We start from the raw sequence: 17,413 nt of genomic DNA on the forward strand, positions 1-17,413 counted from the left end.
GCCGGGCTCGGGAGGCGGACGCAGCGACGTTGGCGCGAGCAGCGAGCGCTCCGGCAGCAGAGCGGGCGGCGGGGACCACGGGGCACGGCGCGGGTGAGCGGCGGCCGGGGTTGGCGCGGGGGCCCCCATTGTTGCGGGGCGGGGTAGCCGTTCCACGCCGGCCCGGACGAGACGACCCCTGGGTCTGGTGGTCTGCGCGCTCCTTACGGCGCAGGGGTCCCGGGGATCAAAGTAGAACCGACAGGTGGGGGAGCCGGTCCCAGCACGTGGGGATCAGTGAGGGGGTCTGGATGGAGCGGAACCAGGCTCCGGGGGCTGCGGACGCGGGTCGGTGCCGGCGGGAGGGTCCCCGGATGAGGGGGCCCCACTGAGCACCCCTCGCCTCCCACCCCAGGTGCGATCCGGAGCCATGGTGATCATGTCGGAGTTGAGCGCGGCCCCGTCGGGCCCCGGCCAGGGCCAGCAGAAAACCCTCCGCGTGGGTTTCTACGATGTGGAGCGCACCCTGGGCAAAGGCAATTTCGCAGTGGTGAAGCTGGCCCGGCATCGGGTCACCAAAACGCAGGTGCCTGGGGCGACAGGGACCCGGAGGGAGGACGCGGGGGCAGGAGCCTGACCCGGGGGCTGGACTCAGGCAGATTAGCGCTTACTGTCATCCTGTAAACTCAGACTGGTTTGGGCTTAGTAAAGAAAAAAAAAATGCTTTGTGTTATGTTTATGCATAATTTGTACGGGTATTAGGGAACAGCAAAGAGAATAATGAACAAAAAATCCCCAAAGCCAAAGAGGAGTGCTCTGGTTTTTGGATTCAGAGCTAAATAAAGCCTTGTAGAGTGAACCTACAAGTATTTAGGATATTTTTTTTAGCTTTGATTCCTTTAAATAATAGTTGTGGTTGCTTAATTTTTTTCCTCAACTTTTTGTGAAGTTTTGGAGACATTAAATGAGAATTTTAACTTGGAAAAAAATTGAAATGTATAAATAAATTTTTTTAACAAAACATTCCTTTTAAACATCTGTAGGTTGCAATAAAAATAATTGATAAAACACGGTTAGATACAAGCAACTTGGATAAAATCTACCGTGAGGTCCAGCTGATGAAGCTGCTGAACCACCCCAATATCATCAGACTATACCAGGTGAGGAGGGCCCTACTGTGTGCATGTGTACGTGGTGTGCCTGCGATCCTCTGGCGCAATGCCCTACTCCACCCCTAGGTCTGCCCTCCAGAAGGGTACCCCTTCTGCGTGTCTGTGGAGCAGCATGAGGGTTGTAGGAGGTAGATTGATCTTTTAAGCTGTGCAGATGTGTTTACAATTATTGTCTTGCTTTTGGATCATAATTGAGATTGGCTTCATTCAAGTTGTGTCTGGTATCATAATTTGTTCCAGTTTCAAATTCATAGCCGTCTGTTGTTGGGGTGGCTTTCCTCTGATCACACCCACATGGGTAGCGGCGCCTCAGGTCAGGCACTTAATGCGGAATGGCAAACTCGAGCAAAACTAGAAATTCTCACCTTTGCAGACAGTTGTTAAATTTCAAAACCAGCTGTTAAATTTCAAAACTGCTACCAGTTTTCATGAACTTATCTTTGCTGAGGCAGCAGTGAGCACTTGTCTTCCCTTTTTAACTCCTCTGTGCAGAGAAGAGATGGAAATGCTTTGACCAGGGTTAGGAACATGCCTCACTGTGTACATCTGTTGGTTGGTTTCATGACTTTGGGTTCTTATGTTGCAGTTAACATATTAACTGTATCTTTGTGAAATAAGTCATTAACCCAGCAGGGCAGTCTTTCTTATACTTCCCATGGGTCAGTGATAGACTCTGATCCTATCGTGGAGGAATGAATTCTTTGTAAATGCTTCCCCTTCCATGTGCCTGTGTTGGTTGTCCATTCCCCTCAGTGACTTTCATGAAGCCACGTGAATCTGAGCTGATTATGGAAGACGCATGTGTGCCGTTGGGAAGGCAACGCGTACAGTGCAGTGAGAGAGGGAATTGTAATTTAAAATTACCCGCTGGCAGGCTCTTCTACTCAGTTCAGATGATGCAGACATGTTGCTGGAGCATCTGCTTCCCCTGCCATGACAGTCTAACCCGCATATCTACACACAGCTCAGGCCTCTGTGCTCAGGGTTTATGTCTGGGTCTCTTTCAAGTTGTGCTTGGAGATAAAAGGAGATAAGAGGCTTCCTTCGCAGCCACTGTGTCTGTGCCTGGTGCCTGGGAGGTGTCCTCCCCCATCCTGGCTGGGGAGCAGGCCCACTGCTTTGTGTCTGACTGAGAAGGGCCGCACGTTAGCGCTTTTCTTTTCTCCCTGCTCTTTCACTTTGCGCATGGCAGAATGGGCTCTTGTTACGGAGGTGCATTGCTCCTGTGAGGGGTGCCAGCGGTCCCTTCAGGAGGTGGATGTTCTTGCAGCTGTCATTGGTGACTCTTGGCTGTCGGGTGGATTGGGTGGGATGGTGACGCTGTGAGACCTCTGCTTTTGACACTGTTGGTGTACCTTGCAGAGACACTTTATCCTTCCCTTTAAGTTTTCAAAAGTTAAAACACACAGGTTCTTCCTTTATCTAGTTTTATTTCTCTCAGCTGAAAAGCGGAATAAGCAGTCTTCCAAGGTAGTTAAAAAATCTGGCTACATTGTGAGAATTTTAATAACATCTTATTAGAGTTATGACTATAAGCAGTTGTTTTTAAAATGTCTTTTTAGCTGGTGATGTGGCTTGGGGTAGAGTATGTAGTTAGCAAAGTACATGGTTTAATCCCCAGTACCAATAAAACAAAATGTCTTTTTAAAGGAATAAACACGTGTTGGACATCCAGAATTTTTTGTTTGTTTGTTTCTGAAGCTGGGTCTCATTATGCAGTTCAGACTGGCCTTGAACTCATAACGATCCTCCTGCTTCTGTCTCCTGAGTGCTGGGATTATAGGCATGTGCCACCAGGCTGGGCTCAAAATCTTTTTTTAATAAGATTTCTATAATCTTATTCCTTCATATAAATTCCGTAAATATATCATCTCAAATATTTTACTATATACACAGATATGAGTTTGTTTTAATTCAGTATCAAAGATTGGTATTTTACTATTTCTTAGTTACATTTTAAATTTTTTTTTTAAGAGAACATAACATTCTTGATCGATGATTAAACTTTCCAGGAGAACATTGACTTTGACTATTATTGATCCTTGCTGAGTGATTTGCTATATAGAGTAGTGCATGGTAGCTTACCTGGTGAAACTGTTTTCTTACAGCCTGGCACGTTCCAACAAGCAGGAATGGGGTGTTCATTAGCATTCGGTCTGTTGTGGGCAATGGCTTAAATCCCCTACCGCCTGTGTTAGGCTTCTTATGCAAGGTGTAAGGGATTCAAGTGTCCCCAGTTTGTAGAGTCCCCAGAGGCCCTAGTTAAATACACAATGCAGAAAGACTCAGAAGCACATCAACTTCATTTAGAGCAGAGGTGTGTTCAGATAGGCAGATCCAAGAGCAGTGCACCTCCTATTTTTAAAAAGTTCTCTTGTGGTAGGAATCCCCATATTTGTTTATGTATCATAGGAGCTCTCTTCCTTTTCTTTTTTTTCACTGGTGAACACATGCTTCCTGGAGAAGTTAAAGGTTTACTGGGGTTCAAGTGGATTATTTACACCCTTGGTATGTATGTTCCTTTCTCCTGTGGTTAAATGTTAGTTTTGTTTTGTTTTTTAGGTTATGGAAACAAAGGATATGCTTTACATTGTCACTGAATTTGCAAAGAATGGAGAAATGTTCGGTAAGCCACACTCACTTTTAATGGCTATTGGAAGCAACAGCGCTAACCTGTTGGGACCTGCTGATCCTTACCGGGTGCACACATCTTGCAGTTCTGTACCCCAAGCAGTGCCAGACTTTGCATCCAGAAGTAGAGCTTGGGTTTTGTTGTTTCTCAGATTACCTGACTGCCAACGGGCACTTAAGTGAGAACGAAGCGAGGAAGAAGTTCTGGCAGATACTGTCAGCTGTGGAATACTGCCACAACCACCACATTGTGCACCGGGACCTCAAGACGGAGAACCTGCTGCTGGACAGCAACATGGACGTCAAGCTGGCAGGCAAGGAGGGTGGTGATGGGATCTTGGGGGTTAAGGTCTTGCAGCGGGCCCTTGAGCGTTCTGTGAACCCAAAGCTATAGCTCCTGCCATTTCTAGGCTAACTCTGCCCATCTGTTTCTTTGCACCACAGATTTTGGATTTGGGAATTTCTACAACCCTGGAGAGCCTCTGTCTACGTGGTGTGGGAGCCCCCCATATGCAGCCCCTGAAGTCTTTGAGGGGAAGGAGTATGAAGGCCCCCAGCTAGACATCTGGGTAGGAGCTTGGGTGCTGCCTGTGCCTTCCTTGCCCACAGCCCTGAGTCTGCTGGGTGCTGATCTGCTGTTTGGTTGTTAACAGAGCCTCGGTGTTGTACTCTATGTACTTGTCTGCGGTTCTCTCCCTTTCGATGGTCCTAATCTGCCGACACTGAGACAGCGGGTGCTGGAGGGCCGGTTCCGAATCCCCTTCTTTATGTCTCAAGGTGGGTAGCTTTGAGCCTGCCATAAGAACTGCTGGGTGAGCCCACTGGAGGATGGGAGAGGGCAAGGGACAGAGCTCTGCAGTGCCTGTTTGGCTGCCTATGACTCTATTCCAGAGCCAGGACATCGGCCCTAGTAATGGGGCTCCAAGAGAAACCTGATCCCAGGTGCCTTCTCAGGTGCCCTACTTAGGAGATGGCAGATGCCCTCCCTCTGCTGGTGCCTCCTGAGAGCCACTTCTCTATCATAATGATGCCTGACCCATAGCCTGTACTCATGCGTGTCTGACACCTTTGAAAGGACCAGCAGGCAGGTGTCCTTCCTAGGACCTAGCTAGCTATGCACAGTGGCATAGGCGATGGTTGCAGCCGGGGCCTTCTGCAGGGCATCACACATGAGTGCATATGGGTGATCTGTATGTAGGAGTCAGCCATGCTGGGGCTCAGTGAATGCTGTGTCCTCCCCAGACTGTGAGATGCTCATCCGACGCATGCTGGTGGTGGATCCTGCCAAGCGCATCACCATTGCCCAGATCTGGCAGCATCGCTGGATGCAAGCTGACCCTGCCCTCCTGCAGCAGGCTGACCCCGCCCTCTCTGTGCTCAGCTACACCTCCAACCTAGGCGACTACAATGAGCAGGCGCTGGGCATCATGCAGGCCCTCGGCATCGACCGGAAGAGAACTGTGGAGGTGAGTGTGGCCCCATGAGCGGTGGTGTTCAGGGGCTATGCAGCCTAATTTAAGGACCAGCTTAATAACCCAGGAATGCCCCAGAAATGGCCTTCAGCAGGGAGTCCCAGTGGCTATAGAAGTAGCTATGGGTACCTGTGACCTCCACTTCTTTCTCCCCAGTCACTGCAGAATAGCAGCTATAACCACTTTGCTGCCATTTACTACCTCCTGCTCGAGCGCCTCAAGGAGCACTGGGGTGCCCAGTCACTGGCCCGCTCGGTGCCCACCCGGCAGCCTCGGCCCAGGAGCTCAGACCTCAGTGGTCTGGAGGTAAGTGTAGACTCCTGCAGCCGCACCCTGCTTGGTCAGTCCTCTTCGCTGGGTCACCCTTGCTTGGGCGCAGGAGTAGGACTTGGCTGTGCCTTGTCTTTGGTGCACCCCTAGCTAGGCATCAGACTGCAGGGCAGTGGGAGAAGAGGGTGCTGACTGCCCCATTCATCAGTGCTGCCTATTCCATGCCTGTTCCTAGCACTGGCGTCTCAGGGCCTCCTGGTATCTATGCATACCCGCAGCATGTGGCTGTGGAGAGGGTACAGGTCCTGAGCCCACAGCCTCACATCTGTCATAGCATCTTGAAGCCAGCTGAATCCTTCTAGTGCTCCCAGCAACCATCACAGGCATGGCCTTCCTGATGATGTCTCTCCCTTGGTTCCAGGTACCTCAGGAAGGCTTCTTCAGTGACCCTTTCCGGTCCTCCCTACTGTACCCACAGCCCCAAGCCTTGGCACAATCTGTCCTGCAGGCCGAGATGGACTGTGATCTTCACAGTTCGATGCAGGTACATGACTGTCCCCAGTGCCCCTTCCTCCCCAGTGTACCCACATTTGTAGGGCCTGGAAAGTCACAGGTTTGTGTCCCTCCCCTGCAGCCCCTGTTCTACCTGGCAGACGCCAGCTGCAGTGGCGTGTCCCCGCACCGTTCCATCTCCCCCAGCAGCCTGCTGGACACAGCCATCAGCGAGGAAGCTGCACAGGTGCCCAGGCTAGAGGAGGAGCCAGAGGTCCTGGAGCCCTTGCGTGGCAGCACGGGCCGCAGGCACACATTGGCTGAGGTTTCCACACACTACTCTCCGCTCAGCCCTCCCTGTAAGTGTTCCTGAGGGCCCAGTGCATGATCTGAGGTGAACCTTTCTATCTCCTTGAGACCACATGGTCATACTAGGACATGCACATGTTCACTTTGGTGGAGGGGACACCACCTGGGTTGGGCCTGGCCCCAGGCCACCTCTCACTTGGTGAGAGGTGCGCCCACAGATCTGCACCCACAGATCTCCTGCACTTGCATCCAGAGGCTGTCTGGTAGCATCTCTGGGCTCTGGTAGTGTGGCGCCATCACTAGAGGCCCACCACAGACTGAGGGTCAAGCCCACAGTTGCTCATGTCCGCCAGCACACTAGACACCCCGTGGCCTGACCTCTGTACTCCTTGTGGCCTTGGAGATGGGGCCACCCTCACAAGCTGCTCCCTCCACAGGTATCATTGTGTCCTCCAGCACAGCAGGTGCCTCAGAAGGAACAAGCTCCGACAGCTGTCTGACCTTCTCTGCAGGTGAAGGCCCTGCTGGGCTCAGCAGCAGTCTGGCCACCCAGGGTCTGCTGGGCACCTGTTCTCCAGTCAAACTGGCCTCACCTTTCCTGGGGGCGCAGTCGGCCACCCCTGTACTACAGGCTCAGGGGGGTCTGGGTAGAGCTGTCCTGCTGCCTGTCAGCTTTCAGGAAGGACGGAGGGCATCAGACACCTCACTGACTCAAGGTGAGATTCCAGCTGTGCTATCCCCTTCCTAAGGATGGGGTCTTAGGTATCTTCGCCACTGGGGTGGACCCACACCAGAGCCCCAAGCACAGCTAGTGACATTAATTGGCTGGGCAAGAATGCAGGGATGGCTTTGCTGAGCAATGAATCCTGGCCTATAGGAGCATTAGGGTCAGGGACGGTTCCCCACGAAGGAGGCCCACCTTGACTAACCACCTAGGCTCCCTCTGTGCCTCCCCAGAGCTTGGGATACCCGTGTGCCCTCTGCATTTGTGCAGAGTCCTGTGCATGGTTCATTCCTTCTTCCATAAGGAGCCTATCTCAACAGTAGCTGCTAGGGTTGGGCTCTTTGTCCTCAACCTCAAAAGGTAACTAGGGCCCAAGGATGGGAAGTATTAGAAGGGCTTCAGTGATAAGAGTGCTGCCCACTCTTTAAGGAAAGAAGGATGGCCATATGAATGCCAGTCCCGCACATATGGCTGGTCCTATTATCCCTACCCTGACCCCTTTGAACCTGATCTTGCATTGCAGGGCTAAAGGCCTTCCGGCAGCAGCTGAGAAAAAATGCAAGGACCAAAGGCTTCTTGGGGTTAAACAAGATCAAGGGATTGGCACGCCAGATGTGCCAGGCATCTTCTAGCCGAGTGCCCCGGGGTGGCCTGAAAGCCTTCCACGCCCCTGCCCCAAGCCCGGGCCTGCAGGGCAGCAGCTCTGGCAGCCGAGAGGGTAGAAGCCTGCTGGAAGAGGTACTGCACCAGCAGAGGTAGGTCCCAAGTGTCCCCTCTGCCCTGCATGAGTTCTGGGGCCTCAGGGTGTGATCGCTGTGGATGTACTGGTCCTTTGGAGCCAGAGTGGGAGGAGGGTGGTGGCAAACTTGTCTGGTTGTCTATGAGCTGTCACTGGAGCATCAACAAAGTAGCTTAGGGGTTGCCACTCACCAATGCATGGGCAGAACTGACCTGGGTCCTGTCTGTCTGTCCACAGGCTGCTCCAGTTACAGCACCACCCGGATGCCACTCCCAGCTGTCCCCAGGCCCCACAGCCGCCCCCTGCTCCCACCCCATATGTGCTGGCCCCCTGCGATAGCCTCCTCATGTCAGGGCTCCCACTGCTGCCAGCACCTTTCCTGCAGACCAGTGCATCGCCTGTGACGTCGGCCGCGCAGCTCCTGGACACCCACCTGCATATCAGCACCAGCCCTGCTAGCCTCCCCAGTGGGGCTCTGGTGCCGTGCTTCACCAGGCTGGCCCCAGGCTGTGACCCCACTGGGCGGCTGCCAGGGGACTGCGAGATGGAGGACCTGACCGCTGGCCCAAGGGGCACATTCGTCCTGGTGCAGTGAGGACAGTCCCACCCTGCCCGGCTGGCTCTTCCAAGCAATAATTTTGGAGTATGTGAAGATGTTTTTGGACTCAGAAGCCAAGAACTTTTTAGAAGCGAAACAAGCAATACGTTAGGTGTATGGGCTTTTCAATTTTTTGTGTTACTTTTTTTCTTGCACTGAATGACCTCAACTCCGAGTAGGGACTGGATCTGAAGAGAAGTAATGGCGGGTTTCTCGTGCAGGTGGGTGGCGGGGGGAGTGGGATGAGGGAGGGCCTCCGGCTGCAAAGGGGGGTGACAGGGCAGGGGCTTGAGCCCTTTGTCCACAGCTGTGTCATGAGCTGACAGTGTTGGACATCCCTGGAAATGTCCCAAGTGGCCAAGTGTGCGTGCGTGGGTCGGTGTCCTTTTGGTTTTAGTTAATAGTTGTCCACTTCGGGAAACATTTATGCTTCAACAGAAACTGTGAACTTGCTGCTTCATGCGGGTTGGCACCATCCAGGGGCTTCCCAGGAAGGGGACATGGGACGCCGGCACAGAGGGAAGGCTCGTCTCACTTGAGGCAGGGTGCTACGTGTGTGGCTCAGGAGTCTTTGCCAGCACTGTTCGGAGGAACCACAGAAAGGACCAGGGGCCAGGAGCCGGGGCTGGGGCTCGGTCCAAGGGGCACTTGGCTGAGAGGAAGCCAAGAGCTTTCTTCCTGCTGCTCATCTCGTTTTCGCTGCTAATTACTGAGTTTTTATGCATTTCATTATCAGGGTCCAACAAACAAGAACACCTGACCTGGGGGTGGTGCGGTGCTGCGGGCCGTGACAGTAGGCAGCATGGAAACAACGGCTCCTCACTGTGACCACCACCCAGGACTTCCCAGTGGCAGGCCTGGCACCCAGGCCCACACTCTGGGCGTCTGGCTTTCATTCAAGCAAGATGTGATGGGAAGCTTAGGTCAGTGTTTGTAAAGCTGTGTCTTTTTTAAGCAGATACTGTATATGTATATAAATAGGAGATCATAGACACTACTTATTTTTTATATTTTGTACTACACTTTTGTGTTCCTTGTTTAAACCTCCCTTGGTCACCCTGGGGGGCTGTCCCAGCAGCACCAGGCTTGCTAAGGATGAGGCCCAGCTACCCCTCAACACTGGCAGGGACGCAGGGCAGGGCGGCCGCACCTCAGTGGGACAGAGGCCACCACTGCACCCCAGCTACTGTGTGCCAAGTGCCCACCCCCTCCTCGCCCAGGTGCCTTTGCTTCCCATGGCTCTTGCAACCTGCAGTATTACCCGGGGGCCACGGAGAAGGGGGCAAAGGTGGGACTTCTTAAAAGCCAAAGATTGACTGAGTTCCCTGAGGGCAGGAAGGAGGCCCACGAGTGTCAGTGTTGTGGTGGGTCCCTCCCTTCTGTGCATGTGCTCTGTGCTCTGTCCTGTGCTGCTCTGTGGTTGCTTAGGGACGGGTGCTGGACCGTCCTCCAGGGGATGGACCTGATACCCAGCCGCAGAGGAAACACCAAAGTCCCCCATTTGCCACTTCCAGACATCCCTCGCTGCCACCTGCCTTCACCTGCAGGAGGCAGCTGGCCTGACCTGCTCTGGCCCAGGAGACCTCAGCGGGCCCCTGCCCCCTCCCCATCCTTTCACCACAGATCAAAGGCCTCACGCCACCCTGTGTTTCTCCCTGAAGCAGCGACAAGCACTTTACTTTCCTAGCAGTTTTATTTTTTCTTAGCACTGTAGACCTCTTTGGGAGGATGGGAAAGCCGTGTTTTTATTTGTTTTTTTAGACGTGTGCGGTGTTTCATAGATTTCTCAACAATGCTATTCTGCAGACTCCTGCAATAGCCTATTTAAAGACACTATGTGATCTGGTTGAGATGTATATATAGCCTTTTTTTTTTTTTTTTTTTTTACCATAACTGCATTGTTTTGTTTCAAATGTTAACGTGAGAGATGTATGCCAAATGATTAGCTGGTGTATGTTTTTTTAATTTAATATTTAAATAAAATACTTGGGGAAAAGACTTGTCCATTTTCCCTAGATTCATCTGTCTGGAAACACCATCCTTTGAACCACTTCTTGAGGCCACAGCCTCCCCTTCACTGAGATTTCCGGTCAAGAGGCAGAGACAGCACTGTGCTGGCTTCACCACATGAACCAGTCACTCCTGGCTGCTGCAGACCCCTCCCCAGCCCTGGGGAGCCTGGCACATTGCTGGTGACCCTGATGCCCCCTCTGTGTGGAGTTGGCTATTCCCTCCAATGCCGTTGGCCCTGTTTGCCCTGTTCCTTCCATTGACGTTCCCTGAATCCATAGCAAAATCTAAGATTTGGAAGAATCTTAGCAGACCTTTTTCCTGGGTCTCTGAATGTTTATACCTTCTAGCTATTGGGAAGACATGCCCTCTTGATGTTTAGTTCCTATTGGTATTTAAAAAATTCAGCTGTACACCCAGTAGGTGCCTATTACCTGAGCAGCCCTGTGTGAGCCGCAGGAAGCAGTGTGCAGGTCCTTAGGAAATAGATCCTAGAAATGCCATGTGATGCCGCAATTCTGCTGCTGGGTCTGAACCCCAATCACTGAAAGCAGGGTCTCAAAGAGATTGGCACTATGTTTGTGGCTGCATAATTCACAGTTGTCAAAGGGTGGAGGTGACCCAGGCCCCCACTGATGGACCTATGGGTAGACAGTGCATGCTACTTCCCCATGAAGGAAGCTGACCGTTCCATTCTGAATGTACCTAGAGGACACTGCTCAGTGAAGTAAGCCAGGCATGACACGACAGATACAATCCCACTCGAGGAACTTGAAGCAGTCACATTCCCAGAGACAGACGGCGGGTGTTGGGCCGGGGAAGGCAATGTTTAGTGGGGTCAGTTTCAGTCTGGGATGAGGGAAGTTTTGTGAGGAGGAGACTGTGACTACACAACTATGTGAAGGTGAAGACAAACTACCACGAGCCACAAAGCTCTGCTAATATTGCTTTAGCAATACACAGTATGTGACCAGGGTCATGGGACTGATGCACATGGAATAGAGCATCCTGGGGTGACCCAGCCCCTGAGGGTGGCCCATGTAGGATCAGAATTACAGCCTGAGTGTGTCTGTGGCTGAGCCTGGCTCAATCACTTGCAAGCCCCTGTTTTGGATAGAAAGACCAGACTTCACACATGGCCAAGAAGGCTCAGCCAACCCCAAAGCGGAGCTGCAGTTGTGCCTCCACGTGCCCTACTAAGGGTGTCCGTTTCACTGCCTGGCATCAGCCTCCCATCAGGATGGCTGTATGTCCTTTGGGAACAGTGTTGGAAACTAGCAAGGTCTCTTGTAAAATTTTGACTTTGTCTCTCCTAAGTGTCATGCTGAACAATACTGGATGTCATTGTGTCTCAGCTGCCAATGAGTTGTGATGTGTGTGATAAGGATGAGGCTGTGGGGTGCTTAGTGTTCTCAGTGTGGCCACCAGAGCCCAGCCTTGGAGGAAGCCTCGCAGAAGCTTGGTGGGACTCAAGAGTCTGCTCTGGGCTCCTCAGAGCTTCTTTCCTTTCCAGTCCCTCCAGTGAGGGGCTGGTGTGGCCCAGCTGTGGGTGGGTGAGGTCTTCTGGTATGCGGGTTCCATGCCTGCCCAAGGGTCCCTCCCCAGCTGCACCCAGATCTGTACTGCCAAAACTTCCCCAGATGTTTATGTGGGGATGTGTTGGCTCCTGTTGGGGACCGGCACACCCCGGGCTTGCATGGCTGAACTTCTGAGAGGTAGGGCGCTCCAGGGCTTCTGAGATTTCCTCCTGATCCTTCTGGCAAGGGACCAGGTATAGCCTGAGGTGGCAACAGCTGCTGGGCAAGCGCCTGCATGTGTCCTCACTCATCTGAGCCAAGCCAGGCCTGGCTGGCCCAGCCCAAGGAGTACCATGGCGACCAAGCAAAGACATGATGGCCTTTGCTGTCACACCTAAATCTGTGTCCCAGCTCTGCAACTTCCCAGTCCTGTACTCATCTGGCCTGCACCTTACAGTTTTTTTATCTTCCTTTTTAAGACAGGGTCTCACTATGTAGCCCAATCTAGGCTTGCACTTGGAATCCTGCCTCAGCCTCCCAGTGTCAGTATTATGGGTATCCACCACCATGTCTAACCCAGTGTCTTGCTTTTGAAATAAATTACACAACCATTGTGCCCCCTTCTGAGAGTCCTTTGAAACAGCCCAGTGTCTGGTGCCTAGTGAGCATTCGTGAAGACCATGGTGTTCCTGGTTGCCACACTCAACAAAGGTGGGACAGAGTACCTGCCAGAATGCTGTCTCTCACAGAGGACAGGACGGGGTATGGAGAGGTGCATCCCTGCCTCTCGATCAGCTTTAGGAAGGACCAGTGCACTGTCACCAGGGTGGGGACCACATGGGTCCATAGGGAGCCATGCAGGAGTGAGAGGACTACAGGCAGGGCACTGGGAACAGGATCTAAATTTCACTCAGAGGAAACTGGCTTGCTGGGGCAGAGCAACGTGCTGACATGTTAGTTTTTCTCCCAGAACATGAGCAGGGGCTCAGGGCTCAGCCTTGTGGGGATACGACCACAGTCTCAGGCTATCTTGTGGGACACAACCTCAATCTCAGGACATCTTATGCACACCACAGGTCATGGGTGGTGTGTGGTGGGGGTTTATTTGAAGGCCTCTGTGCAGGCTCAAGGTCATGCTCTTTGCTCTTGGCTGTCCTGGGTGCTGGGAGAGGGAACAGAAACTAGCAGGGCTGGCATGTGGGCATCTGTGTGGGGAGAACAGGGGGCAGAGGAGAGGTGAAGGGGTGCCCAGGTCACGCTTGGTCTTCAGGGCCCAGTTCAGTCTCAGTCTCCTTATTAGCATTATTTCATGTATTTGACTATGATTTTTGTAAAAAACCCAAAGGACTAAAAACCACAAAGGAAGCCCAAGTGGAGGAAGCCCTCTCCTTCCTCTTTCACTTTGAACCACTCTGGAAGACGCTCAGAGTTTTATTTGCAGCCAAAGGGGAAGGTCCACTTTTTTACCACCAGAGTGTCCCTTCCTTCCACAGGCAAGAGCCTGGAGCTGGGCTCAGGTGGCAGTGAGGAGACTGAGGCTCCACTTGGGGAGGCTGCCACCCCCCAGGAAGGTGGGCCCAGCACCCTGTGCCAGCAGGACATACATGGTGTTTTGGCCACAAAACATGTGCCAAAACATGTGGAATATCTCTGTCACAGAGCCCTCCTTCTGTCCTTCTATTGTCCCCAGCAGGCACAGAGATCTGCTTGCTGCAGCTGTGGGCTAGTCTGGCATAGAAGCACAGTGTGTGCTTTGTGGGTTTGGCTCCTATCACAGTGTGGGCTGTGACAATGTGGACCACAGTGATGTGTCTATCCACTCCCTTGAGGGTAGCTGGTACCCTCTGTGTAGTGGGAACCCATGGCGTTGTGTCCATGTGGACGTGTGGGCTGCTTCCAACTCAGGCTATTACCCATGATGCTGCGTGAGTGTCTGCTGACGAGTCTGTGTGGGCACTTCGTTTCCCTTGAGTCATAGGGGTCAAAGGATAATGGCTAAATCCTCTGGAATGCCACCTGTCCACCTGAAGCTGCCAAACAGTCATTTGGGTGGTTGCACTGGTCCAAAGCAAAGCAGCCCTTCTGGGCCCCACCTTCCCCAGTACTTGGTGGCTCTGGCATCCTCATGGTCACTAGTGGGGTCGCCTTGGGCTTCTAACTTGCATTTACTAACATTTTTGAATGGGCTATTCCTATTCATACTTACCTGAGGGTGTGTGTGTGTGTGTGTGTGTGTGTGTGTGTGTACTGTGTTGAACCCAGGGCCTGAAATTGTCACTAAGTGTGTTCTGTGCCACTGAGATACAGCCTCTGCCCCTTACCATTTTTAAGTATGTGATTTGAATTCTTATTATTGAGGAATAGGAATTCTTGATACAGTCTGTCTAGACTTCTCTGTTCTAGTCAGGGGTATGTTTGTGTGTCCACATGCATTTTTGCATACACACACAGAAAGAGAAAAACCTCAATTTGTGGCTTGCTTTTCATTTGAAGAATAAAGAGATGAATCTAACTTATGAATTTTTATGAATTCTAAACTTGTCATTTTATACCTTGATGGTTAGTGCTTTTAGTGTCTTACCTGTAAAATCTGTGTCTACCTCAACGTTCTCCAAATTACTTCTGTGTTCTAGGTCCTTCTCATTTCCATAGAGCTTTTAGAGACAGCCTGTCAATTCTACCCAAATATACAAGTCAAATCTTCAAGATGATTTGACTTGTATATTTGGGTAGAATTGATAGAATTTCTCCCTTAAATGTTGGATGAAATTTGTCACCAAAGGTACTGGGGGCTGGAATTACTTGGTGGGGTTTTAAATTTCAGATTCTATGTTATAAGAATGATTTAAAACTATTCAGATTTTCTATTTTATTTCTGACTGAGCTTCTTAGTTCCCTCGGGGGTTAGGGCACCACTGAGCTGCCCACCTGTATTGCATTTTGTAGACTAGTGTTCTTAGGAGATTCAATTTTGTGATGATGACAACAGAAATGTGAGAGCCACTAACTAATGCAGTAAGTTCTATGTCTGCATGTGAAGGTGAGGACACAGAGTGACCCCGTCCCTAGGATGAGATGGGAGCGACCCATCCTCAGGTCCCAGGACTTCATCTGCACAGTTTGGCTCATTCCTGCCAGGTTCATGAGTTACCGTCTCCTCCTGGCACAGCTCGGTGGCCTGGCTTAGCTCTGGAACAGTGCTGAGTCCATTTCTTCCTCCCGCCAGGATGACACTGGCAGTAGCAGGTACCCAGGTGTCTAGGAACACAGCAAGGGCCAACTCACAGGATGTGGCTCATGGGGGGGCACTGGAAACCATGAGCCACTGTGATTTTTCAATGAGAGGCTTGCCCTGTGACACAGGCAGCCTGCCTTGTGCCCTGTGCAAGTCACTTCCTGCTATGAGGACAGGTGCCTGAGCCTGGTGTCCAGCCCTGCCCTCCCCCACCCCCAGGGACCCTGTTGTCCATCTCAATGACCCCAAAGGACAAGTGGGAGAAAGAGGTGCTTTGCACAGGGCAGCCATGCCAATGGGCACAGGGCAGCCTGCCTAGCATGTGGGCTACCATCAGCCTCCCTGGGCCACACCAGGGCCAGCCAGACCCCAGTGCAGCTGCTGCCTAGGCTATCAGGCATGGTGTAGGCTCCAAGGTGTGACTCCCAGAGAGGCATCCAGAGCAGAGCAGCAGATTCGGGCCTCAGTAGCAAAGCTAGGGCGGGGCAGGCCCTGGAGGCCTCGGACCACCTTCGAGGGCCCTGCGGATACAGGAAGGGGGCTCTGTGCCCACCTATCCTGTGCCTGGCTGCAAGCAGACTGTACAGGGGCATTCTGGGTGCGTACATGTAAGACATTTAATGGGCGACTTCCCTCTCAACGTGGGGTGTAATTAATTTTCCTGAAATAGGCCTGACAGCCCGATGCTCGCTGCCTGTCTGAGTCAGGCTGTGATTACTGCCTCTCACGGCACTGCATGCATCGGCCACGCGCAATCTGGGTGCAGAGCTCCCTGGCCTGCAGGGTGGCACCATCGGCTCAGAGCAGCCTGCCTAGGGGGCCAGAGCTGGGGTACTGTGGCTCCAAGGGCACATGAAGGTCACGAGGCTGGCACAGAAAAGAGGCTGAGCTGAGCTACTGCTTGTGAACAGAGCCCCACAAGGTCTTGGAGGGTAGGGGCACAGCCCAGCAGAGCCAGGCTGGGGGAGAACTGGGCTGACTGGCACCTCACTTGGCCACAGACAGTATGGCTGCCTAGAGAAAAGCCAGGGTACAGGTTTCATTGCAGCCCCTGTCACACTGCCATGGTCACCCCCTTGCTCAGCCTGGACCACATTCATGGAGCAGGAGCAGAAGCATAGAGTGGGCTCAGCCCAGGGAAGCAGCGACAGCCCCATCCCTGCTCAGCTGCCTGTCTCCATGTGTGCCAGACCGTCCGGCTCTCAGTCCCCAGGCTTTTGCCCTGACTTCTGCCCCAGGGAATCCCCTGGCCTGAGCCTCTCTGCTGTACCTGGTTTATCCTTGCTGCCTTGAAGCTCTGTGCTCACAGGCTTCCCTGAAGGCTGGCATCACTGTGGTCCAAGTCGCCAGCACCCCCAGGCAGGGTCCCTGGCACCTCCAGTCTGGTAGCTTTGTTTTGTGGGGGAGTATGTTTTGCTTTGTTTTGTTTGTGAGATGGGTATTGAACCCAGGTTCTTGGCACTGAGTTATATCCCCAGCCCTTTTTATTTTATTTTTTAAGCCTTTTTATTGTTAATAAAATGCTGAATTTCCCATCCTGAGTTTGAACTCATGATCCTGCTGCCTCAGCTCTCCAGTGTAGGGATCACAGGCGTGCCACCACAACCAGCTTCCACTCCTGTTTTACAGGTCAGAAAACTGAAGCCCAGGGGTAGGCAGGCACCCCAGCAGTGCTGTGGCTGCTCTCAGAGGATCTGGGACAGGGAGGTGGCCACACCCGGTAATCTCCAGTCCTGGGAGTCCAGGGCCTCGTCCCGCAGATGTTTGGGATGGTTTCTAGGCACAGAGCTGGGTCTTGGTGCTCTGGGCTGGCTAGGCATGCCCTTCTCACCTCCCTTCCAAGCTCAGAGGCAGGGACTCACCTGTGGGCTGGACGCTTAGCCCTGCCCCCCAGGACTCCTGCTTTTCTTGCTGCCTGTAGACCTCGCTCTTGCCACCAAGAGACCCACACCCCAAGAATGGGTGAAGAGTGGAGGCTGGACCCAGGCAATGGAGGCTATGGGGCTCTGAGGCTGTTCCCTTCTGTTTTGTTTTTATTTTCATTTTAAGGAAGATGTTATGGATTGCCTCATGTTTCCAAAACAGTGCTTCCAAGTCCTCACCCACCCAGAGACTGTGACTCATTAGGAAATAGGGTCGCTGCAGACATAGTTAGGGAAGTTACTGTTGGAGGGTGGGTCCCTAAGCCCTGAGTGACTAGGGTGCCACAGAAACCAACTGTGGACAAACACGGGAAGGCCATGCAGCAGTACAGGCAGAGACCTG

The 17,413-nt window shown here is 52.5% G+C and overlaps 1 protein-coding gene across 2 annotated transcripts; it reads left to right on the forward strand.

The window, feature by feature from the left end:
- Positions 1-6: 6 nt before the first annotated feature.
- Positions 7-10,384, forward strand: Sik1 (salt inducible kinase 1). 2 transcript variants are annotated; one of them, XM_004631775.2, is made up of 14 exons: positions 7-93; positions 395-565; positions 1,023-1,139; positions 3,714-3,777; positions 3,935-4,096; positions 4,227-4,351; positions 4,436-4,559; positions 5,025-5,248; positions 5,411-5,560; positions 5,946-6,068; positions 6,159-6,375; positions 6,763-7,041; positions 7,573-7,804; positions 8,026-10,384. In XM_004631775.2, exons 2-14 carry the CDS (start codon positions 410-412, stop codon positions 8,381-8,383), a joined length of 2,331 nt encoding a protein of 776 aa, XP_004631832.1. In that variant the 5' UTR covers positions 7-93; positions 395-409; the 3' UTR covers positions 8,384-10,384. The 2 variants fall into 2 exon arrangements, with proteins under 2 accessions (XP_004631832.1, XP_023571646.1); XM_023715878.1 differs by lacking the exon at positions 7-93 and adding an exon at positions 141-244.
- Positions 10,385-17,413: the final 7,029 nt, after the last annotated feature.

The sequence above is a fragment of the Octodon degus genome, unplaced genomic scaffold (assembly GCF_000260255.1).
Source record: "Octodon degus isolate 3935 unplaced genomic scaffold, OctDeg1.0 scaffold00045, whole genome shotgun sequence".
In the NCBI taxonomy this organism is placed as follows: Eukaryota; Metazoa; Chordata; class Mammalia; order Rodentia; family Octodontidae; genus Octodon; species Octodon degus.

Excerpts from the sequence above, each read along its gene's own strand:
- Sik1 (XM_004631775.2), top strand. The coding sequence starts at position 410 with ATGGTGATCATGTCGGAGTTGAGCGCGGCCCCGTCGGGCCCCGGCCAG. Across the intron at positions 1,140-3,713 it reads ATATCATCAGACTATACCAG|GTTATGGAAACAAAGGATAT; the intron begins GTGAGGAGGGCC and ends TTTGTTTTTTAG. Across the intron at positions 3,778-3,934 it reads AAAGAATGGAGAAATGTTCG|ATTACCTGACTGCCAACGGG; the intron begins GTAAGCCACACT and ends GTTGTTTCTCAG.